At 59.6% G+C, this 24,931-nt stretch overlaps 1 protein-coding gene across 5 annotated transcripts; it reads left to right on the top strand.

Annotated features, from left to right (window-relative positions):
* The first annotated feature begins 1,498 nt into the window (after positions 1-1,498).
* CDC42BPG (CDC42 binding protein kinase gamma) lies at positions 1,499-20,084 on the top strand. 5 transcript variants are annotated; one of them, XM_070457613.1, is made up of 38 exons: positions 1,500-1,763; positions 4,290-4,381; positions 4,470-4,553; positions 4,895-4,990; positions 5,418-5,566; positions 6,048-6,141; positions 6,367-6,567; positions 6,691-6,939; positions 7,298-7,377; positions 8,247-8,344; positions 8,441-8,521; positions 8,829-8,920; positions 9,021-9,200; positions 9,617-9,712; positions 9,848-9,972; positions 10,051-10,123; positions 10,329-10,435; positions 10,522-10,636; positions 10,855-11,003; positions 11,103-11,191; positions 11,477-11,529; positions 11,616-11,696; positions 11,796-11,855; positions 12,150-12,255; positions 12,538-12,671; positions 12,758-12,897; positions 12,989-13,070; positions 13,395-13,448; positions 13,711-13,927; positions 14,804-14,866; positions 14,987-15,586; positions 16,604-16,701; positions 16,933-17,017; positions 17,123-17,243; positions 17,367-17,487; positions 17,614-17,737; positions 17,859-17,944; positions 18,872-20,084. In XM_070457613.1, exons 1-38 carry the CDS (start codon positions 1,604-1,606, stop codon positions 18,926-18,928), a joined length of 4,692 nt encoding a protein of 1,563 aa, XP_070313714.1. In that variant the 5' UTR covers positions 1,500-1,603; the 3' UTR covers positions 18,929-20,084. The 5 variants fall into 5 exon arrangements, with proteins under 5 accessions (XP_070313712.1, XP_070313711.1, XP_070313713.1 ...); XM_070457611.1 differs by having other exon boundaries at positions 1,499-1,763; positions 11,619-11,696; positions 17,614-17,944; XM_070457610.1 differs by having other exon boundaries at positions 1,499-1,763; positions 17,614-17,944.
* Positions 20,085-24,931: the final 4,847 nt, after the last annotated feature.

Raw genomic sequence — 24,931 nt, 5'->3', positions numbered from 1 at the left:
TGATGCCATCGTCCCCTTCTCCTCCCGCCTTCAATCTTTCCCAGCATCAGGTCTTACTCCCCAGGAAATGGAACTTGGTCCTGTCCTGAGCACCGGGCCCTCCTCTGGTCTCTGGCTCCCCCCTGTGGCTCCAGAGGGTGAGAACCCTCCCCGGGAGCCCTTCCTCGGCCCTGGCCTTTAAGGAAGCCTAGCCTGCCGCAGGTGAGAGCCAGGAGTGCTCAACACGGCCTCGGATCCTTGTCCCCTGCCCCCTCCCAGGAGACAAAGAGGCAGTGACAGCATCCCCAGATTTGGGTTTGAATCCTGGCTTCCCTTCCCCCACCTGACTGACTTGGGAGAGACAGACCGTTGCACAGACCTTGGCCCTGCCTCAGGGCAGGTCTCTGAGCAGAGCAAATGGGAGACTGTGAAGGAAGTCCCCTGTGTGCTACCAGGGATGTTCAGTCCAGCTCCACAGACCTTCACAGAGCGGCTCCCTGCTCAACACGGACAAACCAAGGAGGCAGGCAAATCTCCAGAGATCTTTTAAAGGAAGAATTTGTTGTCTGAAGCCACTAAAATGCCCCACCCCTTGATCCCTCCTCTTGGACAGCCCCATGTCCCCATGGCGTCTAGCCCAGCCCAGCTGGAGACAGCTGGGCAGAAGTCAGAAATATCCCTGGACAGTCCGACCCTCCCCTCTCCCACCTCCTCCGGCCCAACCTCGACCTCTCCTTGGCCCTAGTCCTTACGTTCCAGGCGCGCCGCCCAAGCTTAAAAAGCCTATGGTGACATTACCAGGCCAGCCCCCTCCAGGATCTAGCTTCGGAGCTTTCTCACCCCTCGGTCCCTCAATTCACCTTCGTCCTTCCCAAGCCTGTGCGTCATCTGCCACATGGGTGGAAGCATCCTTGCCTCACCTACCCGTCTCCCAGGTCGGCCGTAACGATGCAAACAAAATTTTGAAATCAGAAACTAGCCAGGGGGCTGGGGGGCGGGGGGTGTGCCAAGAGGCCGGCATCCCAGGGAGGGAGCGGACTACAACTCCCATCCGGCTTCGGGGCCGCAGGCGTCCCCAGCCCCTCTCCCCTCGCTGAGAGGGCAGGCTCTCCGGAGAGGCTGCCCCTGCCCCAGGGGGCGAGGGGAGCTGCAGTACCCTGGGCATCCCCCACCTAGGACAGGCGCCGGCGAGGGCCCCGGTGGGGCTGGGGCTGGGGCCGCGAGAGGACCCGGTTCCCGTCCGGGGTGCGATGGGACCCCCCCCGCCCCTACCCCTCTCCTGGCTCCGCCCCGCCCAGGAGTTACTCTTCGGGGCCCGCCCCCCCACTTCCTGGCCGGGAGCTGGCCCCGCCCCCGCGCGCCTCCGCCCTCCCACCTTCACCTCCAGTCCCGTCTCCCATTGGCCGGGGCACACCTGCCCGTCCGTCGGGGGGCGGGGCGGAGGGTGGGGAGCGGCGTCCAGGTAAGGGCGCGCGGGCGGCAGCGGAGGACGGTGACAGCGGGGAGGGCGGGAGGGTGGGGGGAGGACTCGCGGACCGACCCGCGCACTGATCGACGGACGGACCGACGGGCGGGCATGCGAGCGGCCCGACTCTAGCCCGGGCTCGGGGCTCCGGCCGCAGCCATGGAGCGGCGGTTGCGCGCGCTGGAGCGGCTGGCGCGGGGCGAGGCCGGCGGCGGCCCGGGGCTCGACGGCCTCCTGGATCTGCTGCTGGGGCTGCACCACGAGCTCAGCAGCGCCCCCCTGCGGCGGGAGCGCAATGTGGCGCAGTTCCTGAGCTGGGGTGAGTGGCCCGGGCGGGACCGTGGGGGGCGCAGGGGTGGGTGGACAGAGGGACACCGCGCAGGGAGCCTCTGCCTCCGTGCTCCCCGCTCGCAGGCCCTCCTGTGAGGAGCCGCACTCCCCCAGTTTCCCCCACCCAATCCCACGGAAGCTGCATTGGCCCTGATACGTGCCACTTAACCCCCATCCCCCGGCCCTCTCCTTCAGCTGCGTTCTTCACTGTCATTCAGATTCACCCACACACTTAATCCCACTCCCAGAACCTGGCACGTGGGCCCCACACACATCACACACACAGAAACTTGGTGCCAGGTTTCTCCAGACACATGTACACAGCACACGCTCATACAGTCACCTCAGGACCCGTGAGCACACATTCTCACATGGAGACCCTTGTGCATGGGACCCACTGACACATACGTTTTCTCTGGCTCCCACCTTCCACGGACGCACTGGAACACTCACGGTCAGCTCCTGGAGGGACCCAGGGAGCCCTGCCGACCACCCCACCCACGCTGGCTCTGATACACACTTGTCTCTGTCCACTCACAACTCTGTAGCATCCCCCACTCCCACCACACACACACACACACACACACACACACACACACACACACTTCCACTTACCCACACACGGGACCACCCAAGACCAGGCACAGTCTCTGGCCTCAGACCCTTTGTGGGCAAGCAGCTGACCAGGCCTCCTGAGGCCTGTGCCCCAGGGCTGGGGAAGGGGGCCAGGCTGGAGGTGGGTCTGCACCCTTCCTGGGGTTGACTCACCTGAGTCACCAGGAGTGGCTGGCCCCGGATGACCCTGAAGCCAGTGCCAGCCCCCAGGGCTCTCTAGTTACACCTGGCTGGGCCACGGGGGAAGGCCACGGGGGCCTGGCTTGGAGGGTGGGGTGAGGTGAGTGTTTGCCCAGTGGGCGACTAGCATTCCTGGTATGCCTGAGCTCTGGGCAGGCACGAGGCCCGGCCTGGCACAGCGGGGGGCCTGTGAGACATGCCCCAGGCCTTCCTCTAGGCCGAGGGCGGTCAGAGGGCCCGCGGCTCTGCTGCCCGCCTCTCTCCCCGGGACTCCCGCATCTTGTGTGTGTGTGTCTGTCTGACCGTGTTGTCATCACCCCCATGATGCCCACGTGCTCCTCCCTGCCCGCCTCTGGCACCTCCGCCGTGGACCCCGGCGTGGGGGCCTGTCTGTTGACATCTCCTGAGGTAACTCGCAAGGCGGTGACTCACTCTGCTCCTGCCTCAACTTGTCCCTGCTCCCGCCCAGAGCCCCCGTCCCTGCAGCGTGGCGAGGGGACTGGACAGCCTGTCCTGGGGGCCTGGGTCCTCCTGGCTCTGGGCCCCAGGCTTTAACTCCCATCTGGTCAGTGGGGTAGCTGCCCCCTGGGAGGGTTCCCCCTGGGAGGCCTGCAGCTGCTCCTCCCCAGCTATACACACAGACCCAGGAAAGAGACCATTTATTTCGGTAATGAGGTTTCCACACCACCCCTGCTGCGGGGGTTCTGCTTGATAAACCTGTGGAGCAGCTCTCTGTCCCACCCACAGACCTGCCTAGCTGGCAGGGAGTGTACCTGCTGGCAGGGGGAAACTGAGGCAGGGAGCCCAGACTGTAGCGCCCTTGACCCCAGCTGCTCCCCCTCACCTCCCTAGTCTCCAGGCCCCAATTCCCTCCCCCAGGCGTGGGGCTTCTCCAGGCCTGAGAAGGGCCAGGGAGTGGCTGGAGATGTCCTTTCGGGGAGTGTCTGGGGTGGTAAGGAGGAGGTGCTTGGCCAGGTACAGGCCGCATCCAGAGAGGGAGGCAGGGCTCAGAGTCATAGGGCTTCTCAGGCCTGGAGGAGATCCCGAGTGCTCACACCCTCAGGTGCCAGCATCGGGTGCCAGAAAAGGTGTCTTGGCCCTGTTATTGAGTCTTGTGCGAACCCGGGCAGACCTCTCTGTGCCTCCGGATCAAGGAGGCCCCACTCAGGGAGCACAGAGCCTGCCCTCCCAGAGCCCCACAGAACCGTGCCCTACCTGCCCTCCAGGGCAGCCCCAGGCCTCACTCCACCCAGGTACCTCTGTGCCTACGAGGGACCCACAGCTCCTCGGTGGCATAGAAGCCTCTCTGGGGACAAGGAATGTTGCCAGTCCAGTTTCCCAAGACAGGCTCTGGCCTGGTCCTGCTCAGGGGCCAAGGACTGCAGGCTGGGGGTGGGAATGGTATCCCCATCATTCCAGGGTGACCTGGCCCTCCAGGGTCAGCCCCCAGGCAGGGGAGGACTACAAATCCCATCAGCCCCTGGGACAGATGCCACCTGGAAACCATGGATTCAGGGAGATCCAGGGGCCAGGTGGTCAGCAGAGCCAGCACGCCATCTTCCGTGCTTCCTGATCGTGGCTGAATGGGCTGCAGCTCCTGTCAACCCCTTGGCCAGAGGCCATCGCTGGGGAGGTCATCCCTGCCCTGGCCTCGTGGGAGGGCAGGTGAGAGGGAGCCGGGCCTCCGCACAGGCTCTCTGAGCCCCCTCTGTGCCCTCAGTCAGTCCCTTCGTAGCGAAGGTGAAAGAGCTGCGGCTGCAGAGAGATGACTTTGAGATCTTGAAGGTGATCGGCCGAGGGGCCTTCGGGGAGGTGAGCAGATGTCCCTGGAGTCGGTGGGGGGAGGAAAAAGGTGTTTGCCCCCAGACCGGCGTGACCCCAGTGCTCTCTGTGGCCTCAGGTTGCTGTGGTGAGGCAGAGGGACAGTGGGCAGATTTTTGCCATGAAAATGCTGCACAAGTGGGAGATGCTGAAGCGGGCTGAGGTCAGTGCTGGGTTCCAGGGGGACTTGGGGTCCCTGCAGAGGGGAGTCTACAGGCCTCTGAGACCTGCAGGGGAAGTGGCCGGGCATGGCTGCCAAACAGGCAGAGGATCCACCCCCAGCAGCGCGGGTTCCTCCCATCCCTTCCGCACAAGAAGCCTTTCTTAGTAAAAGCACTGTTGTTCTGTTTTTCTTATGATAACACCGAGGCTCAGGCTAACTCAAGCGACCTTGATCCCCGTTCCTAGCCTTACTGAGTCTTCCTCCATCCCCTGAACTGGCAAGGTGGGGTTCGTGGGCTGATTCCAACCCCACGCACCCCCTATTCCCCCAAACTGTTACAGACGGCCTGTTTCCGGGAGGAGCGGGATGTTCTGGTGAAGGGGGACAGCCGCTGGGTGACCGCTCTGCATTATGCTTTCCAAGATGAGGAGTATCTGGTGAGGATGCTCAGAAAGCTGGATAGGGGGGTGGTGGTTGTTCACTCACTCAGTCGTGTCCGACTCTTTGCGACCCCATGGACTGCAGCACACCAGGCTTCCCTGTCCTTCACTAGCTCCCGGGGTTTGCTCAGACTCATGTCCTTTGAGTCAGTGATGCCATCCCTGGGGACAAAGGAGAAGACCTTTGGGGGCCAGATGCCTTGATTCAAGGAGAGAGAGACCCCTCCTCCTGGGTCCGAGAAGTTTCTACTCCCCACCAGCTCAGGCCTGGAGCCTCTTGCCTGAGCCTTGGCTGGGAGCTGGCCACCCCAGAGCTGCTGGGAGACGTGGCCCTGCCTTTCCAGAGCCCTGCAGGACCCCTGTGAGGTGCGTGGAAGACAGGTGCCCCCCATCTGATTCTTGCCCCCTACCCACCACCGTCTAGTACCTGGTGATGGATTACTACGCTGGAGGGGACCTCCTTACTCTGCTGAGCCGCTTTGAAGACCGCCTCCCGCCTGAGCTGGCGCAGTTCTACCTGGCTGAGATGGTGCTGGCCATCCACTCGCTGCATCAGTTGGGCTACGTCCACAGGTGGGGCCCCCAAAGTCCCTGCTGTCTTTGCCAGCCCCTGTTGACAGCTCTGGGGAAAGCTCCAAATCCTGTGCTGGGTGCTTCATATGCAGAGAACCTGTGACTCTTCCCACCCCAAACGTTCTGTCATGGGAGCTACCCTCATCCCATTTTATAGATGAGGAAATCAGGACTTAGCATAGGTAAGCACCCAACTTTCGGTGACTCAGCCACTCGGACACTGGGGGAGTCTGGCTTCTTTGTCCCCCACGGCACACTCAGCTGCCTCCAAGGGTCCTCTCCCCAACTTAACCACCGTCTTCCTTCTTGGGAGCCAGGAGGCCCGACCACCATCCTTCCCCCCTTCACACGCCAGCACATGCGGGAACACAAAGTGTGTGCATACACACACTGGAGTGTGCACATGCACGCACTCACACACCCGGGAATGTGCCTAAATGCATCTCCACACTCACAGATTACTCTCCCTGCCCTCCCCCAGGGATGTCAAGCCAGACAATATCCTGCTGGACATGAACGGGCACATCCGCTTGGCCGACTTTGGCTCCTGCCTACGTCTCAACAACAGTGGCATGGTAAGAGCCCCGCCCCATGTGGGACAGAGGACACCTGGCTGGGAGAGCTCCCAGGGGAATGGGAGCCACCAGGCCTGGTGCAGGCAGCATGAGACTCCCAGGGGAAGGAAGGGCTAAGCCCAGGACCTAGGTGAGGGCACTGGGCCAGCCAAGCCCTAGGGAATGGGGGAACTGGGCCCAGACGTGAGGCCGTCTTTGTGGCGCCATCAATATCACCACCCACAGGTGGACTCATCGGTGGCAGTGGGGACACCCGACTACATCTCCCCTGAGATCCTGCAGGCCATGGAGGAGGGCAAGGGTCACTACGGCCCACAGTGCGACTGGTGGTCCCTGGGGGTCTGTGCCTATGAGTTGCTCTTCGGGGAGACGCCCTTCTATGCTGAATCTCTGGTGGAAACATACGGCAAGATCATGAACCACGAGGTCTGGCTGCCAGGCCCTGGGATTCTGGGAGGGCCGAGGGCTCCTGAGGCTGTGAGGTTGGAGATGCCCTGGGTGGGGGTAGCATTCTGGACACTCACCTGCACCCGTCCCCCGGGACCCCAGGACCACCTGCAGTTCCCCCCAGACGTGCCCGATGTGCCGGCCAGTGCCCGAGACCTGATCCGCCAGCTGCTGTGCCGCCAGGAGGAGCGTCTGGGCCGCGGAGGGCTGGACGACTTCCGGAACCACCCCTTCTTTGAAGGCGTGGACTGGGAGAGGCTGGCGACCTGCACTGCCCCGTACATCCCTGAGCTTCGCGGACCCATGGACACCTCCAACTTCGATGTGGATGACGACACCCTCAACCATCCAGTGAGTGGAGGGACCCACAGCAGCAGGACAACTGCCTGGAGTCTCAGTGTCTGCGGGACCCTCCCCTGCCCCGCAAAGTTCCCCAAAACAATTGCTGGGCTGGGGATGGAGGCCCATGGGAGTTACGGTTCACCTGGGCTGGTTCATCTGCACTGAAGTAGGTTGTGCCAAGGGAAGGATGATTGACCACAAGTGTCATCCTGTCAACCAGACATCCTGTAAGAGGACTCCCAGCAGCACCTGTGTGGCCAGAACCTCAAAGGCTTGTGGGAGTTGTAGTCTTTTGCGGGCTCCTGGGTCTCGAGTCTCCACCTGGAGCTGTATTCTTACTCTGACTATCCTTCCCCACTTTCTGCAGGGAACCCTGCCGCCACCCTCCCACGGGACTTTCTTAGGCCACCACCTGCCATTCGTGGGCTTCACCTACACCTCAGGCAGGTGAGTAGTCCTCACACACCTGGTGGGAAGCTGAGGGCTGCCTGGCCTGGAGAACACTTGGAGCACAGCTCATTAGAACCCCGGGAAAGTGACTGAATGTCTCACCTGTATCCACATGAGACAGATGCTTGGGAAGTTTGCTCTGAGCCCCCAGTAGGACAACCCTTCATGTCCTCAAGTTCCTGGTGAGGCCATGACCCCTACCCTATGGGTTCTGCCCCAATATTTATTCCTTATGGGACCCTTCATGACAGGCTGGGTGTGTAGTGGACTCTGAGCCAGAGATCTAGTACTGCTCCCCAAGCTTCACTTTGTACCTCTGTAAAATGGGTAGATGCTCCCAGCCCAGTTCTGCTTGTAGGGCTGGCAAGAGACTGCAGCAAAGCTCTGGGGGAGTGGGAACTGTGAAGTATAAGCAGATGCCTCTGACCTTTATTCATAGAGTGCTCCCTATGTCCTGGGCCCATATCACTGAGTCCTCTTGACAGCCCTTGCGAGAGCCCCTAGCATCACCTCCCTTTTCCTCTGGGGAAACTGAGGCCCTGAGAAACTGGGAAACTGAGACCCTGGGAAACTGAGATATATTAGGTTATTGTTCAAGGTCACACAAACAATAAGGGTCAGGGCTGTGGAACCAGCGCCCAGGGGACTCTGGAACCATTGTCCTGGCCGCCACCCGTGGTACCTGCCTGGGGCCTCCTAAGGGCAAGGTGTGGTCTCATCTGTTTCTCTTCAGCCCAAAGCCCAGACTTGGGTACAGAGCTGGTGCGCACTGGACATTTCTTAGATGAATGAATGCTGGATGCCAAAGGATGGAGGAGGCTGGGGGGGTGGTTCTCTGCCAATTTGTGTTGCCCTGCTCTCCCCAGTCCCGGCCCCGAGAGCAGCTCTGAGCAGTTGGCTCCCCTAGAGCGGAAGCTCCGCTGTCTGGAGCAGGAGAAGCTGGAGCTGAGCCGGAAGCTCCAAGGTATGGGTGCCATCAGGGCCAGGGAAGGGTGGGTCTGCCCCCGGGGCTGCTGCCGCAGGACGAGCTCCTCAACATTATGGGTGCCCCGCACTGCAGAGGCTCTGCAGACCCCCTCGGACCATCGGGAGCTGGAGCAGCTGCGGAAGGAAGTGCAGGCTCTGCAGGACAGGCTGTCAGGTACCCCGCCCCCAGTACCTCGTCTCTTCCCCTCCCCTCATCTTGGGGGCTGAGCTGGTTTCCCAGCACACCTGAGTCCAACCTGGGTTCCAGTCGTGTCCCTGGGTCTGTACGTGCTGTGTGATCTAAAGGAAATATCTTAAACTCTCTGACTCTGCATATAGAAAATGGACCAAGGAAATCCACGCCCACCCCCAGCCCCCAACCCCTGCCCCTAACCAAGCTGGGGTAAGGGTTCCATGAGACACTGCAGGTAGAGCTCCTGGCTGAGGCTGTACCTGCAGGTCTCAGTGACAATTCCTGGCAGGGACGCTGGGGGACAGCAAGGCGGACGGGTGTCCGACTGGCAGCCCAAGCCACGACAGTGACCTGCGGCAGGAGAGAAATCAGCTCCTCCAGGTGGGGCGTGGTGAGATGGGTGAGTAGCCCAGGGCTGGGTGCTAAGGAGGACCATGCCCTGACCTCTGGCTGGCCTTCCCCTCGCCCACCTGGACCCCAGGAGCTGGCTGAGGCTCGGGCGGGGCAGCAGGCACAGGCACGGGAGCTTCGAGAGGCCAAGGGGCGGCAGGAGGAGCTGCTCCGGAAGCTGCAGGAGGCCCAGGAGAGAGAGGCAGCCATGGCCAGCCAGACCCAAGCCCTGAACTCCCAGCTGGAGGAAGCCCGCGATGCCCAGAGCCAGGTGAGTGATGGGGTGGGTGGGGACAGCAACAGTGCCCTGCCCTCGTGACACCTGGTGTGGTGGGAGGAAGCTTGGGGAGCGAGGTTTGAGCTCTGGGAACACCAAATGCCTTGCACGCCCACTGTGGCTGGCTGAGGCCTGAGCAAGGGAGCAGGTGGGGTGGGCAGGGGTCCACCACTTCCACTCCTGCTGCAGCCAGCAAAGCCCGAGAATCTGGAGCAAGGTCAAGAGTTAGGGGGGACAGGGACTTCCCTGGTGGTCTAGTGCTTATGACCACGCTTCCAACGCAGGGGGCGCAGGTTCAATTCCTAGTCAGGGAACTAAGATCCCACATGCCGTGGGGAGCTGCCACACACAGGAAAAACAGAGTTGGGGTGGACAAGGTCAGCACTGGCTGACTCTGCACCCCATCCCAGCTGCAAGCTCAGGTGGCCGCCCTGAAGCGAGATGTGACTCAGCTCCAGAGACAGCGGGAACAAAGCCCGGAGAAGGCGTCTCCCCAGGTCAAGTTGGTGAGGCCTTACCCTCTGCCCAGTGGCATTTCTCTTAGCCTGACCCCATTCAGGGTCTATCAGGGCCAGGCCCCAGGGGTAGGGTAGGTCATGGCGTCTTGGACCCCTGCCCTGACCCCTCTCTGCATCCTCTAGACCGTCCACACCACCTCTGAGACCAATGGCACGGGATCGCCTGAGGGTGGCGGGCCCCAGGAGACACAGCTGAAGCAGGAGGTGGCTGCGCTGCGTGCACAGCTGGAGCAGGCCCGTGGCCAGGGGTGAGCTGGGCAGCCGGGGCAGGGGACAGGGTGGGGGCCTGAGCCAGGGGGTCACCCAGTCCTCTTTCTCCCCTGCAGGCCGAGCGGCAAGGAGGAGGCGCTGTGCCGGCTGCAGGAGGAGAACCGGCGGCTGAGCCAAGAGCAGGAGCGGGTGAGCGGGGCAGACAGAGGGTCGGAGAGACCCGCAAGTGGCGGGACAGGTGGGGAGCCGGCTGGGCGGGTGAGCAGAGCTGCCAGGGATGTGGGCCAGATGGGGTGGGTGAGCCAGGCTGGACATGGGCAGGCTCAGGGCTGCTGGGGCCCCTGGGGGCTGATCCCCGCTTCCCACGTGATGTGTCTGTCTCCTTCCCTCCCAGCTCATGGAAGAGCTGGAGCGGGAACAGCAGAGCAAGCAGAGGCTGGAAGGTGAGCAGCGGGAGACGGAGAGCAACTGGGAGGCCCAGATTGCGGACATCCTCAGCTGGTGGGTGCCCGGGGCCCGGGGGCAGGGGCTGAGCCCAGGCAGCGCTGAGGGCATAGCCTCTGACCCTGAGCCCCCTTCCTGATCAGGGTGAATGATGAGAAGGTGTCAAGAGGCTACCTGCAGGCACTGGCCACCAAGATGGCTGAGGAACTGGAATCCTTGCGGAACGTGGGCACCCAGACTCTCCCTTCCCGGCCGCTGGTGAGCCCCGGGGACACCCGGGGGGAGGGGTGCCGGGAGCCGCACTCCTCAGGTAGGGACACTGAGCTCATGGAAAGTCAGGAACTTGCCTGAGCTCCCCCCAGGCATGCAGCAGAGGCGGGGCTTTGAGCCTGGCCAGGTGGTGTGGTGGGAGGTGGGAGGCCTGGACGGCAACCTGGCCCTGGGGGCATTGCACGCTGATGCCCCCTGGCCACCAGGACCACCAGTGGAAGGCACGGAGGCTGCAGAAGATGGAGGCGTCAGCCAGGCTGGAGCTGCAGTCAGCGCTGGAGGCCGAGATCCGGGCCAAGCAAGGCCTGCAGGAGCGGCTGACGCAGGCACAGGAGGCCCAGCTGCGGGCTGAGAGGTGAGGGCAGGGGCCGGCGCGGCGAGGGGCCCAGAACGCAGGTGGTGGCCTGTGGCGAGCCCTCAGGCCTGTGGCGAGCACCCACGTGGTTCTCCCCAGCCGTCTGCAGGAGGCCGAGAAGAGGCACCAGGCCTTGCAGCAGGAGCTGGCTGTGCTGCGGGAGGAGCTGCGGGCGCGTGGGCCAGCGGGTGAGTAGCCGTGCGCAGGCCTGTCTGTCCCGGAGCAAGACCTCCTCTCCAGGTCACCAGGGGGATCAGCCGGGCTGAGGAGACAAGACTCTGTTCCAGACTCTGCTGCCTAATCTGCTGTTAGCTAGTGCTCACTGAGCCCCCACTGTAGGCCACCACCGTCTCCTTCCCCGCCTGCAGTGAGGTGGAAACTGAGGCCCCCACCCTGGCCCCTGGTTTCTAAGGAACAAGTGTTAAGGGCAGGGGGGCTCCCTGGTCCCCGTGACACATGCTCTCTGTTTGCAGACACCAAGCCTTCAAACTCCCTGATTCCCTTCCTGTCCTTCCGGAGCTCAGAGGTAAGAATGGGTGTGGGGCTGGCCGGGGAGGACCCCCGGAAAGGACACAGGCGCGGCCTTGATGCTGCCCCCATGCCGTTCCCCAGAAGGATTCCGCCAAAGATGCGGGCACCTCCGGAGAGGTGCCGGAGCTGAGGCCAGAGGGCCGCCGCAGCCTGCGGCTGGGGGTGAGCACAGACAGGAGACCAGCGGCGGGGTGGGGGGGGCTGGGCTGGGCCCCACCCTCCCCCTGTGCTCAGCTCACCTCTTTGCTCCCTTCCATGCAGGCCGTGTTCCCCAGGACGCCTGCTGCCACCACACCCCCTGCAGAAAGTCCCCCTGTAAAGGTCAGTGCCCAGCGGGGTGGGGCGGGGGCACCAAGCCATTCTGCCAGGTTTATGAGCTCCTGCTTGGGGTTCCCCACACCCCCCACCCTGTGCCGGCAGACCATGATGGGAATGGTGACGGTGGCACTGAGTTTTGAGTACGACCAGATCCCCTCGGAGTGCAGAGTTCACACTGCCACCTGGCTTGTTCGGTGGTCTTGCCTGAACCTCGGGGTGGCCTGCGGGGCCAAGTGGGGGGCTTGGGGGCCTTGGGTTAAGGTCAGGCCTGGGTAATGGGCCTTTCCCCCTCGCCAGCCCGGCTCACACGCGCTGCGTCCCCGAAGCTTCCCATCCCCCACCAAGTGTCTCCGCTGCACCTCGCTGATGCTGGGCCTGGGCCGCCAGGGCCTGGGCTGTGACGGTGAGACCCTCAGCCCCTCTGCTCACCGGCCTCCCCTGTGCCAGCCACAGCCCCCGGGTGCGGGGAGGGGGAGCGGCCCCCATCCTGCCGCACCAGGCACCCCCCTGCCTCATCAACATTTCCCACTGCTGCTCAGTCTTCTTTTTCTTTTCTCCCTTCACGGGGAACTGGCGACGGCTCGGGGCCGTGACCGCCTGAGGGGTGCTGGGCTGGGGCTGCCCGGGGTCCCCGCTCCCCGGCGGTCCCCCACCCACCTCACGCCACCTCCTGCTTTCCCCACAGTCTGCGGCTACTTCTGTCACCCGACTTGTGCCCCACAGGCCCCCCCCTGCCCTGTGCCCCCTGACCTCCTCCACACAGCCCTGGGAGTGCACCCCGAAACGGGCACGGGCACCGCCTACGAGGGCTTCCTGTCGGTGAGCCAGCGCTGGGGGAGGGGCGGGCGGGCAGCCTGGTGGGCCGGGGCCTGGTGGGACCTCCGTGCCTGCCCACCTTCCCCCAGGTGCCACGGCCCTCGGGTGTCCGGCGGGGCTGGCAGCGGGTGTTCGCCGCCCTCAGCGACTCGCGCCTGCTGCTTTTTGATGCCCCAGACCCGAAGCTCAGCCCAGCCAGCGGGGCCCTCCTGCAGGCTCTGGATCTGAGGTGGGTCCCAGGCTGTAGTTGGGGGCAGGGGTCGGGGGGCTAGTGGGTCGAGGGGGCAGCAGACCTCTGACCTGCTCTGTGAACCTCCCAGGGACCCCCAGTTCTCAGCTGCCCCTGTCCTGGCCCCTGATGTTATCCACGCCCAATCCAAGGACCTGCCTCGCATCTTTAGGGTGAGTTCAGGGATGGGATAGGCCAGACCTCTGTCTGCCTCTGTGCTGGGCCCACTCCAGCTGCCTTCTCCATCGCCATGGCTGCCCCCTTCATCCTGCACCCCATGCCTCCATTCCTGTCTGTGTGGCTACACTTTGACCTGCAGTGCAGAATTTTCCACACATGAAGCTGACTGTGCCCAGCCTTGTTTAGGGCCCTTTGGTGGCTCCCCATTGCCCTCAGGCTGCTCCTAACCGTAGCCTCGCAGCCCCATATTTCGGACCCTGCCGGCTCCCTGCCCCCCCTGACTCTGAACACTCCTGGTTACTCCACTCGTCCCCCAGGCTCCAGCAGAAACGTCTCTTCCCCTGGGAGTTCGTCTCTCACGCTTAGCCTGGGTGAGCGGGCCCCACCCTGTGTTCCCACGAGGCCCTGTCCTGCCCTCTCGGTGGGCCTGGTCCCAGGGCTCTGGAGTTGTCCCCGTGCTTGTGTGATCACCCCGCCCGGCTTATCACCTGCTGCCAGACAGTGCCCGACAGTGCGCTGGGCAGGCCCAGCAGGTGCTACAGGGCATCAGCGATGGACAGAGGATGGGAGGAAGGAGAGCTGGCTCCCGGCGCTCTGCCCTCCAGCCTGGGTTCCCCCCCAACCCACCCATAGGTGACGGCCTCCCAGCTGACCGTGCCGCCCGCCATGTGCACCGTGCTGCTGCTGGCGGACAGCGAGGGCGAGCGGGAGCGCTGGCTGCAGGTGCTGGGTGAGCTGCAGCGGCTGCTGCTGGACGCGCGGCCGCGGCCCCGGCCTGTGTACACCCTGAAGGAGGCCTACGACAACGGGCTGCCACTGCTGCCCCACGCACTCTGCGCCGCCGTCGTCGGTGAGCCTCACGCGGAGGGGGCGCTGGCCTACCGCAGTCACTCGGGCCACGGTCACTGCCCGGTCCCTGCTGCCCTGGGCTGTGGACCCTCTTGCACACGTGTCCTCCTCGCCACTCCTCTGGGCATGGCTGTGAGGGACCTGGGCTGGGGTGGGGCGCCTAGCTTCTGCCACGTTCTGCATCTCCCTTTCTGCTTAAGATCTCAAGTGAGTGTAAAGAGCCACGGCTTTAGTAAGAGATAAAGGAGGTTCCCCTCCAGGCTTTTAGCAGCCGCCAGGTGACAGGGCAGCCTTACACTGTCCGCTGTGGGGCTGCTGCGTTCACCCAGAGCCTCGTACACAGCGGGGCCTTGCACCAGACCGCTGGGCAACAGGAGAAGAGGCTCCCTGTCTGCCCCCAGCAGCTGGGGCTGGGGCTTCTCCCTGCCGTCATGCAGGACGGAGCCACGGGAGACAGGCCCCGCGTCCTCCAAGTCCCCTGTGTCAGCCTGGAGCCAGGGGACAAGGGCATTTATTGAGCAGAGGTGGCTGTGAGCTTAATGCTCACCCTGCGATGTTTCATCTCTTTGCAGCCTCATAGCAGCTCTGTGAGAAAGGTACCATTATCAGCCCCATTTTACCAAGGCTGCGAGAGATGACGTGACTTACCCCCAGATCCCACAGCTCAGGGTGGGAGAGGCCTCTCATCCTGACTCCTGGCCCCGGGGCACTTCCCCATTAGCACCAACCTGGACTCAGGGACAGGAGGGTCCCGGGACAGTGGGATTGTCAGTGGGATTGTCCTCTCCGAGTCCTTGGCAGGGGCAGGCAGACTGCCCAATCTCTTGCCTCTTTGGATGGGCCTTCTGATCCCTGACCCTCTCCCTCCCTCCACCAGACCAGGAACGGCTTGCTCTGGGCACCGAGGAAGGGCTGTTTGTGATCCACCTGCACAGTAACGGTACCCGCCGGGTGGGCCAGGGTGGGCGTGGGTGGGGTCAGCCCTCAGGGACAGAGGAGGCTGGGCCCCGGGTGCTCCTCACCCACCTGCTGGTGACACTCTCCCTCACCAACCCCACAGACATCTTCCAGGTGGGCGAGTGCCGGCGAGTGCAGCGGCTGGCCGTGAGCCCTGCTGCGGGCCTTCTGGTCGCACTGTGTGGCCGAGGCCCCAGCGTGCGCCTCTTTGCCCTGGCAGAGCTGGAGAACGTGGAGGCGGCCGGCACCAAGATCCCCGAGTCACGAGGCTGCCAGGCCCTGGCGGCCGGGCGCATCCTGCAGGCCCGCACCCCCGTGCTCTGCGTTGCGGTCAAGCGCCAGGTGCTCTGCTACCAGCTGGGCCCAGGCCCGGGGCCCTGGCAGCGCCGCATCCGTGAGCTGCAGGCACCAGCACCCGTGCAGAGCCTGGGGCTGCTGGGCGATCGGCTGTGCGTGGGCGCGGCTGGCACCTTCGCCCTCTACCCGCTGCTCAACGAGGCAGCGCCCTTGGCGCTGGGGGCCGGTCTTGTGCCTGAGGAGCTGCCCCCGTCCCGCGGGGGCCTGGGTGAGGCCCTGGGCGCCGTGGAGCTCAGCCTCAGTGAGTTCCTGCTGCTCTTCACCACCGCCGGGGTCTACGTGGACAGCGCTGGCCGCAAGTCTCGCATGCAAGAGCTGCTGTGGCCAGCAGCACCCACGGGCTGGGGTGAGGCCTGTGGAGGGGCAGGCTGGGTGGGGCCTGGTATCAGAGGAAGATAGGGTCCTGCCCAAATTCCTGAGCTTGGATTTGGAGGCCAGTATGTGCCCTCCTGCCTGACACACCCTTGGTGGCTGGTATGGGATCTTCCTTCCTTCATCTTCCTCTTGCACGGGACCTTGCTTTCATTCAAGCTCTTCCCCTGCCTGAACTACTGTCCTTTTTGTAACGGGCCACCTCTTCAGTTTGCAAGTCCAGCCCCAAGGTTGAGAGCTAGTGGGCCCTCCATAAATGACCCCCGTGATTGCTGTCAGTTTCGTTACCGGTTTTACACTCCTCCCCCCCGCCCCACATTGGTCCTTTGCTCCTTTTTGCTCCCCCACCTTCATTCAGATCTCTGCCCTGACTCTCAGCACCTTCTTATTACAATGACTGGTTTGGTACATGGGGGGGCCTGCAAATGCTTCATCACATCCAGCACGCAGCCCAGGCAAGCATCCCCCAGGAGCTATAATGTTTGGAGGAATGAATGAGTGAACAGGGCAGCAGGGGAGACTCAAACGTCCACAGGTAGCTGATGTGTTGGGCTACAGGCTGGAAGAGAGGGACAATGCTCCTTTCACAGTCGCCCTTCTGGGGTGGGGCTTGCGGGTTGGGTGTAGCACAGACACTGTGTGTAGGCGTTGGATCCAGACTGCCCGGGGCCAGTTCCCAGCTCTCACTCACCACAAAGTGAGACTTAGCTCTGGGGTTTCTGTCATCTGTAAGTTAGGGACGATAACATTACCTGCCTAGAGTTGTTTGAGAATTAAAGGAGGAAAAATACACCACATGGTTACAGGCGGGCCTGACATGGCTTCGAGTGCGTGCTCCCTGTTGGTTCTCTCTGACTTGCTGTGGAGCGTGGGTGGGGCAACCCAGAAGTTACAGGCTGTGAGTGCACAGGGTGTGCCCTAGGATACAGCCCAGAGAGGTGCCTGACTTGCCTGGGGCCGCACAGCACAGTGTCCCACCCTGGTTATGCAGGTTATGCAGCCCCCTACCTGACAGTGTTCAGCGAGAATGCCATCGATGTGTTCGATGTGAGGAGGGCAGAATGGGTCCAGACCGTGCCACTCAAGAAGGTGAGTGTGGGGACTTCCCTGATAGTCCAGTAGCTAAGACTCTGCGCTCCCAATGCAGGAAGCCTGGGTTCAATCCCTAGTCGGGGAACTAGATCCCACGTGCTGCAACTAAGATCCAATGCAGTGAAATAAATTAATTAAAATTTTAAAAGTGAGGCCTGCCCAGGCCCCTGGGACTGGACTGGGGTGCAGTTGGATAACGTGGGGTGACCTCTGTGCCTGCTGCCTCAGGTGCGACCCCTGAACCCAGAGGGCTCCCTGTTCCTCTTTGGTACCGAGAAGGTCCGCCTGACCTACCTCCGGAACCCGCTGGCAGGTGAGGGAGTGTGGGGGTGGGAGGAAGGGGTTGTGACCCTAAGCACCAGCTGACTGGGGCCGTGGGGCCCTGGGAGCACCGCCCAGCTCTCTGCTTCTCTGGCAGAGAAGGACGAGTTCGACATCCCCAACCTCACGGACAACAGCCGGCGCCAGCTCTTCCGCACCAAGAGCAAGCGACGCTTCTTCTTCCGCGTGTCGGAGGAGGGGCTGCAGCAGCAGCGCAGGTGCGCGTGCTCCCTGCGGCGGATGGGCGGGACCTCCTGCTTTGGGGGCGGGGCGAACCCAAGCCCCGCCTTCCTGGAGAGGCGTTACCTTTGCCGCTCACCTCCCTTCTCGCACCCGGGTAGGGAGATGCTGAAGGACCCTTTCGTGCGCTCCAAGCTCATCTCAACGCCCACCAACTTCAACCACCTGGTGCACGTGGGCCCTGCAGACGGGAGACCCAGCGCCAGGGACCTGCCCCCAGTGGTGAGTTATGAGTCCTCTGGAGCCGATCACCAGCCTCTCCTGACCTGGGTCCCCGGACCTCCGCACGTCCGGGCCACGTGCAGTTCGTGCGACCTGGTCCCAGCCCTTCGCGCTGTCCCCTCACAGGCTGCGGAAGAGAAGGGACGAGGTGCCCGCGGCTCTGGCCCGCAGCGGCCCCACAGCTTCTCCGAGGCCTCGCGGCGCCCAGCCTCCATGGGCAGTGACGGCCTCGCTAAAGACGCAGACCCCAGTAAGGACAGCCTCACCGCCTCCGCTACCTCTGCGTCCCTCCCCCATGTTTTCACCCCCTTTGGACGCTTCAAATCTGACCCTGGATTTTCGTCCCCTCGCTCATCCTGCTCCTGGAGCAGTGAAGAGGAAGCCTTGGACTTCTCTGTCCAGCGAATCTGTGTCCTGCCCCCAGGGATCTCTGAGCCCTGCGGTTTCCCTGATACAGGTGAGCCTCCCCGCTTCTGTCTTGTGCTGGGACCTGAAGCCAGAGAACAAGCTGAGGCTCCCCCTGCCTTGGATGCTAAGATGCTGACTCCCCCTGTCTGACCCCTTAGTGGGTCCCACCTGCCTGGAAGCAGGTCAGCCTAGGCCTGACCGTCTTGGCTCTGACTGTCTCAGCAGTGTGGCCCCAGGTGACATGCCCAGCCTCCCTGAGCTTGTCTCACCTGTAAAATGAGGTTATCGTTATGAGACCTGTGTCAGGTGAAGAATCCTGAGCACAGTGCCTGGCACAAAGGGAGAGCACCACAGAAGGGGAGCTCTTGGAATTCTGAGCACAGGCCCAGCCCTTGGGCAAGAGGTCAGAGGAGGGAGCAGTCCACTCTGGCTGGGGACCCGGAAGATCTAAGGATTTGGGAAGTCATCCACTCATCCTCCAGCCCTGTCTCCATCTGCCACCCCCATTGCAGCCACAGCAGGTCACTCAAAGCCCTGTGACTGCCGTGTTCTCTCACACCTCCAGGCCCTTACCCCTGCCATCCCCGCTGCTCCTCTTGGAATGCCCTTTCCGGTCCTCCACCTGATTAAAGCTCAGGCCGTGCTCAAGGCTCTGCACCAATATCACCTTCTCCAAAGACCACTTGGCTACCTGGTCAGGTGGTCACTGCCTCCCTGGGGCCGGGGCCACCTCTGACACCCTCCTCCCTCCACCCTGTCCTTGTCGATCCTGCTGTGCTCTAGTTTTCCTCTGAGGTCCTTGATCGCAAGGGTCAAGTTTGTCTTCTGCCTGGAGTAAAGCCTATTTGTTGATTGAATGTAGAATGAGCGAATGAACAGATGGGTCCTGGGAAAGCCTCTGAGAGGTGCTGACCTGGTGAGAGAGGAGTCCTGCTTTTCTCTTTCAACCCTGACTTCCATTTCTTTCCCCCTCCAGGTCTCAGAACGACCCCGGAGCCTCCCCCCAGCCCCTGAATCTGAGAGCTCCCCTTGACGTCCTCTGGCAGGGCCCAACTCCCTATCCCAGGACCCAGAGAGACATGAGGGAGCAAAGAGCTTGAGGAATGCCAAACTCCGGCTGGTCCGGGACATGTGGAAATTGGACTCAGGGAGGGTCTGGGCTGGGCATCCATGGCCTGGGTTTCCAGGCCCCTGTGGGCGGGATAAGAGTGGGGGTCTAACTCCCAGCCCTCATCCTGCCCTTCCCTCTGCTTGCAACCCCAACCTGTGCTAGCCACGAGGAATAGGATGGTCCCCTCCATTCTGGGGGCCCCTCTGCCCCATCATCCAGGGGTAATTGTGCCAAAGCTCTCATCTCCAGGGCCAAGCCCCAGGAGGCCTATGAGAGTCCGGATGAGGGACAGAGAAGGGCTGGATCCCTGGGAGCAAGCCGGGGTCTTGGCTGTGGACTAATGCCCAGCAAGGCCAAGTAGGGGCATATCCCAGTCTCCGCTCGGGCAGGACAGGGAAGATAGACTCTGATCCAGAGTCCGAGGTAGAGAAGGAGAGAGGATGTCGGTGAAGGTGGTGAGAGGGGCAGGGGAGGAAAGGAAGTGCAGTAGGAGAGGATAGTGATCGGAAGGAAGTGAGAGCCAGCCAGAGGAGAAGGAGAAGAGAAGGATAAAGGAGGAGCAGTGGAGAAGAGAGAGGCCAGAGGAGAGGGCTGGAGGGAGTGGGAGCTGGGAGAGCACAGGCCCAGGCCCCTTCTCTCTGCAGGGAGCCGGTGGGGGCCGGAAGAGGGAGGGACCCCAAGAGCCAGTTAGCATCCATCAGTCATCTAATCCGTCCAGGAGGAAGCAAACCCCAGCCAGGGTTGGGATGGGGGGTATTTATAAGGGCTACTTGGTGGGAAGTGGGCACCCTATGGGTCTCCAGGCACACTCTGGCCCTTCCCAGAAAGGGGACGGGTCCTTTTTCTCAAAGCTTCAACCACCTGTGTATTAGGGGATCATAGGAGTATTTTATTATTGATCACAGTCATTATTATTTTATTATAATACTATTTTTATTAAACGTCCCCCTACGGTTGAGTAGGGGGCAAAATAAGTATTTATCTTCTCAAATGCCATATGCCCGGGAGGGATCAACCCTGACGCTCTGTGAGGCAGTAAGAAACCAATAAAAACAGCTTTGTAAGCTGCTGGCCTGCCTGCCTGGATCTGTCTTCCTGGGGTTCAGAAAACAGAGGGGTCAGGGAGGAGGGAGGGGGTCAGGGACAGTTAAAGGCCAGGTTGTCTTCCTGTGTCTTCACAAATCAGATGATGTTCACATGGGGAGCGGGGAATGAGAGTTTAAAAGTGAAGGGACAGGGACTTCCCTGGTGGCCTCGTGGCTAAGACTGTGAACTCGCAATGCAGGGGACCTGGATTCTATCCCTGGTCAGGGAACTCAACCCCACATGCTGTAAAGATCCTGCATCCCTTAACTAAGACCCGGGGCAGCCAAATAGATACATTTTTTTTTAAAAGTCATAATATAAGTGAAGGGGGGGGTTTACAAAAGTGTGGGCGGCATCAGGGGAACTGACCAAGGAGTGGTGGTGCTCTGAGCCCTGGCAGCAGCGAGGAGCTGTTATCACCCCCGGGTCAGCTGGGCAGGGAAAGGCAGGTGTCAGCAGCGGGAGTTACTCTCGTGGAAGCACTCGGCTGTGGCCAAGCAGGAAGGCAGCCCAGGAAATTAACTCCTATACCTCACTCTACTGTCTCTCTCCCATCCATCTCCTGCTTCCTTTTGTTCAAACCCAAGCAGCCACCAGAGGCCCCTAGACCTCAGTTTCTGCAGATCTAGAGGGCAGCCTTTAGGGTACAGAGCATGGGGCAAGGGGTAAGAAGTGGGTCTGGAGGGCACAGCATGCTGTCCTACCCAGGTGAGGCTGCTGGGGGGCAGGGAGGGGTGTCTGGGAGGGGTCTCCTTGTTCTGAGCTGAGGTGTCCATGACTGGGCAGGACCCTGGCCTGGAGGCAGGGCTGGATGAGGCAGGAGGGTAAGACCTGGATTGGGGCAGGCCTGGAGCTGATGACTATGCCCTAAGGCTTGTGGATGGCCCTAAAGCTAGGAAAAATAACCAAGAAGGGGCCTAGGTATTGCTAGAGATGGGGATCAGAGGTGGCCCATGAAATTCCAGGGCCTGGTTAGGAGTGTAGCTTTGATTCCAGTCTAATGTAGAGGATGAGATGGTTGGATCTCATCATTGACTCAATGGACATGAGTTTGAGCAAACTCAGGGAGATAAGGAAGGACAAGGAAGCCTGGCATGCTGCAGTCCATGGGGTCGCAAAGAGTTGGACATGACTGAGCAACTGAAGTACAACTGCAGTCACGGGCAAATTATCTGACCCCTCTTAAGCATCAGTTTCTCCATCTGTAAGTGGAGACCATAAAACCCGTCATGGGAGGTTCTAGTAAGACTTTGGTGAGATAATCAGTATAAAATGCCTTTAACTCACTCAGGAATGTTTGCTCTGCCTATGGAGATGCCAAAGCCTGAAGAGAGCCTAGGGCAGGGATGCCAAGGCTCCAGGCTACAAGGCTCAAGGCTCCAGGCTCCAGGCTCCAGGCTCCAGCCATCCTCACCAAATTGGAGAAATGGCCATTTCCCTAGCACCCTTTAATAATTTAGCCAACAGGTTTTCACAGTTTCACATTAAAAAAAATTTTTTCTCCCAAAGTTTTATGTTGAAAAACTTCAAAAAAGGTTGAAAGATTACGAACTCCCCACCCTCTTCTGGATTCACCATTGTTCTCATTTTGCTGCTTTTGTATTTCTCATGTACTGATGTATTTCGCTACCATCTGAAAGTAAGTTACACACAACCTGAATTTTGCTAAATATTTTGTAGATATCTGTTAAGAAAAAGGAACCACCACCAAGGGAATTCCCTGCCGATCCATGTCTTGAACCCGTGGCTTTGGCAGTGGAAGCATAGAGTCCTAACCGTTAGACCTCCAGGAAGTTTCCCAGGGCATATCTTTTTTTTTTTTCTGGCTGTGCTTTGGCAGTCCGGTGGTTAGGACTCCATGCTGTCACTGCTGAGGGCCCCAGTTCAAGCACTGGTCGGGGAACTAAGATCCTGCAAGCTACGGTGGTGAGGCCAAAAAAGAGAGAGAAAAAAAAAGAATAAGGAACCACCAGAAGTCACTCTCACAAGATTTAATATTGATACTCTCTATCAATCTGTTATGGGTTGAATTATGACTCCTAAAAATGAAGTCCTACTCCCAAATACTTCAGAGTGTGACCTTATTCGAAACTAGAGTCATTGCAGGCGTAAGTAGGTAAAACAAGGTCATTGGGGTGGGCCCTAATCCAATATGACTGGTGTCCTTTAAAGAAGGGGGAACTGTGGGTGCACACACAGGGAGCGCACCAGGTGAAAATGAAGGTAGAGATCAGGTTGATGCTTCTATAATCCAAGGGATGCCATAGGTTTGCCAACAAACCACTAGTAGCTAGGAGAGAAGCCTGGAATAGATTCTCTCCCAGCTCTCAGGAGTAACATCCTGCAGACATTTTTTTTTAATTTATTTATTTTTAATTGAAGGATAATTGCTTTACAATATTCTGTTGGTTTCTGCCGTACATCAACATGAATCAGCCATAGGTATACCTATGTCCCCTCCCTCTTAAACCTCCCACCTTCCACCCCATCCCACCCCTCTAGGTTGTCACAGAGCCCTGGTTTGAGTTCCCATACAGCAAAATTCCCACTGGCTCTCTATTTTATCTGTGGTAGTATGTATGTTTCTATGCTACTCTCTCCATCTGTCCCACCTTCTCCTTCCCCCCACCCCACTCCCACGCCCATGATTCTGTTCTCTATGTCTCCTGCACACATTTTGATCTTGGACTTCTAGCCTCCACATCTGTGAAGTGATACATTTCTGTTTAAGTCAACCAGTTTGTGGTATAATGGTCCTTTATAGCATTAAAAAAAATTGAGTATCCAAATCTAGACCACATGTTGCATTCAATTCTTGTGTCTCTTGAATCTCCTTTGACCTAAGACAACTTTCTTCTCCTTCCTTTTTAGGTCATTTTTTATGATGTTAACATCTTTTTAACAGTCCAGGCCAGTTTTTTTTTTTTCAGTAGAATAACTTGCAGTTTGCATTTGTCTGATTGTTTCCTCATTAAATTCACATTCAATACTTTTGTCAAGACATAGCAGATGCTACTTTAAATTAATTTTGATTACAACATTACACATTTTTTTTTTCTGATAAATTAGAGACTGAACTCCCATTTGGCTCCCTGCCCTCCCTCCATGACGTTAATTTATGTCAATGTCATTGGCGGGCATCAAGAGGGATCTCCCTCCCCTAGCCTCCTTGTCTCCATCATCAGGAATCAAGTTGGATCTTCAGGACCCTCCCTGTCCTTGGCAGGAGGCCCTGAACTCCTTGCTTGCTGCTGGCCCACCACCCGACCCCTACCTCAAGACCATCAGACCTAGTCCTACTCTTTGTCCCTGTTGCTCAGTTTCATTGCAGGGGCTGAGGCCTCTAGGTTCTCCATGGCTCTGGCCATCCCTTTTTCTGACCCCGTCTCCACCCTCAGCTCCTGAAAGCTGTTCACCATGTGCTCTAGAGCTGATGGTCCAACTGCAGCAAAATCCCCTGTGTCCTCGCCCCCTTTTGCAAATGGTCCTTAGCCCTCCTGCTCTGGTGGAAACTTTGCCCTTTGGGGTCATGCTCACTGCTTCGTGTCCCACAGACTTTCCACAGCCCTCCTGCCTTATGGCCTGGAGATAGGGTAGGTGTCCTTCCCAAGGCCTCTTGTAGACATCCTCCTCCCTCTTCCTTTCAAACACTTATGTTTGAACTCAAGTTATAAGCTTTTACCACTCACTTTGTCTCAATGTCCCTCAACCCATGCATGGCTCATTTCTCAATAATTCTAGCTCCTGGCTTGTTGCCACTCTCTCTATCCAACTCCTGTTTTATTACATTTATTTATTTTGGCTGGCCATGCTGTGCAGCTTGTAGGACTTCAGTTCCCTGACCAGGGATGAAACCCAGGCCTTTGGTAGTGAGAGCACTGGTCCTAACCTCTGGACCGCCAGCTAGTAAAGAATCCGCCTGCAACGTGGGAGACCTGGGTTCAATCCCTGGGTTGGGAAGATCCCCTGGAGAAGGGAACAGCTACCCACTCCAGCATTCTGGCCTGGAGAATCCCATGGACCGTATAGTCTATGGGGTCGCAAAGAGTTGGGCATGACTGAGTGACTCTCAATTCACTTCACTTACTACTATTTTAATTCTTAGACACTTTGATGTACACGTGGATGACCGAGCTGCCAGGCCTCTCTGTCCCTTGAGCTCATCTTGTCCCATGATCTGACCTTCCTATCACTCACTCTCACAGCCATACTGGATAGCCACACTGTCTTATATGGGAGCCACTGGTCACTTGTAGCCACTGAACATTTGAAATGTGACTGGTCTGAGTTGAGATATGCTGTGTGTATAAAATGCATACCAGATTTCAAAGGCTTTGTTCAGTTGCTCAGTCATATTGGTGAATGGCAGAAACTAATATTGTAAAACAATTGTCCTTCAGTTGTTGTTGTTGTGCAGTTGCTAAGTCATGTCTGACTCTTTGCAACCCCAAGGACTGCAGCATGCCAGGCTTTCCTGTCCTTTAGTTACCTCCCAGAGCTTGCTCAAATACATGTCCATTGAGTCAGTGATGCCATCGAGCCATCTCATCCTCTGTCACCCCCTTCTCCTTCTGCCCTCAGGCCATCCCAGCATTAGGGTCTTTTCCAATGAGTTGACACTTCACATCAGGTGGCCAAAGTATTGTAGCTTCAGCTCCAGCATCAGTCTTTCCAATGAATATTAAGGGTTGGGTTTCCTTTAGAATTGACTGGTTTGATCTCCTTGCTGTCCAAGGGACTCTCGAGAGTCTTCTCCAGCACCACAATGTGAAAGCATCAATTCTTCGGGGCTCAGTCTTCTTTATGGTCCAACTCTCACATCCATACATGACTACTGGA

Source organism: Odocoileus virginianus, chromosome 28, assembly GCF_023699985.2.
Source record: "Odocoileus virginianus isolate 20LAN1187 ecotype Illinois chromosome 28, Ovbor_1.2, whole genome shotgun sequence".
Lineage (NCBI taxonomy): Eukaryota > Metazoa > Chordata > Mammalia > Artiodactyla > Cervidae > Odocoileus > Odocoileus virginianus.
The sequence above is the reverse complement of the archived record's forward strand: the minus strand, read 5'-3'. Positions and strand labels throughout refer to the sequence as shown.

Coding starts and splice junctions, on each gene's coding strand:
- CDC42BPG (XM_070457610.1), top strand. CDS start 1,604: ATGGAGCGGCGGTTGCGCGCGCTGGAGCGGCTGGCGCGGGGCGAGGCC. Junction 4,991..5,417: donor TCCAAGATGAGGAGTATCTG/GTGAGGATGCTC, acceptor ACCACCGTCTAG/TACCTGGTGATGGATTACTA. Junction 9,713..9,847: donor CGTCTCCCCAGGTCAAGTTG/GTGAGGCCTTAC, acceptor TGCATCCTCTAG/ACCGTCCACACCACCTCTGA.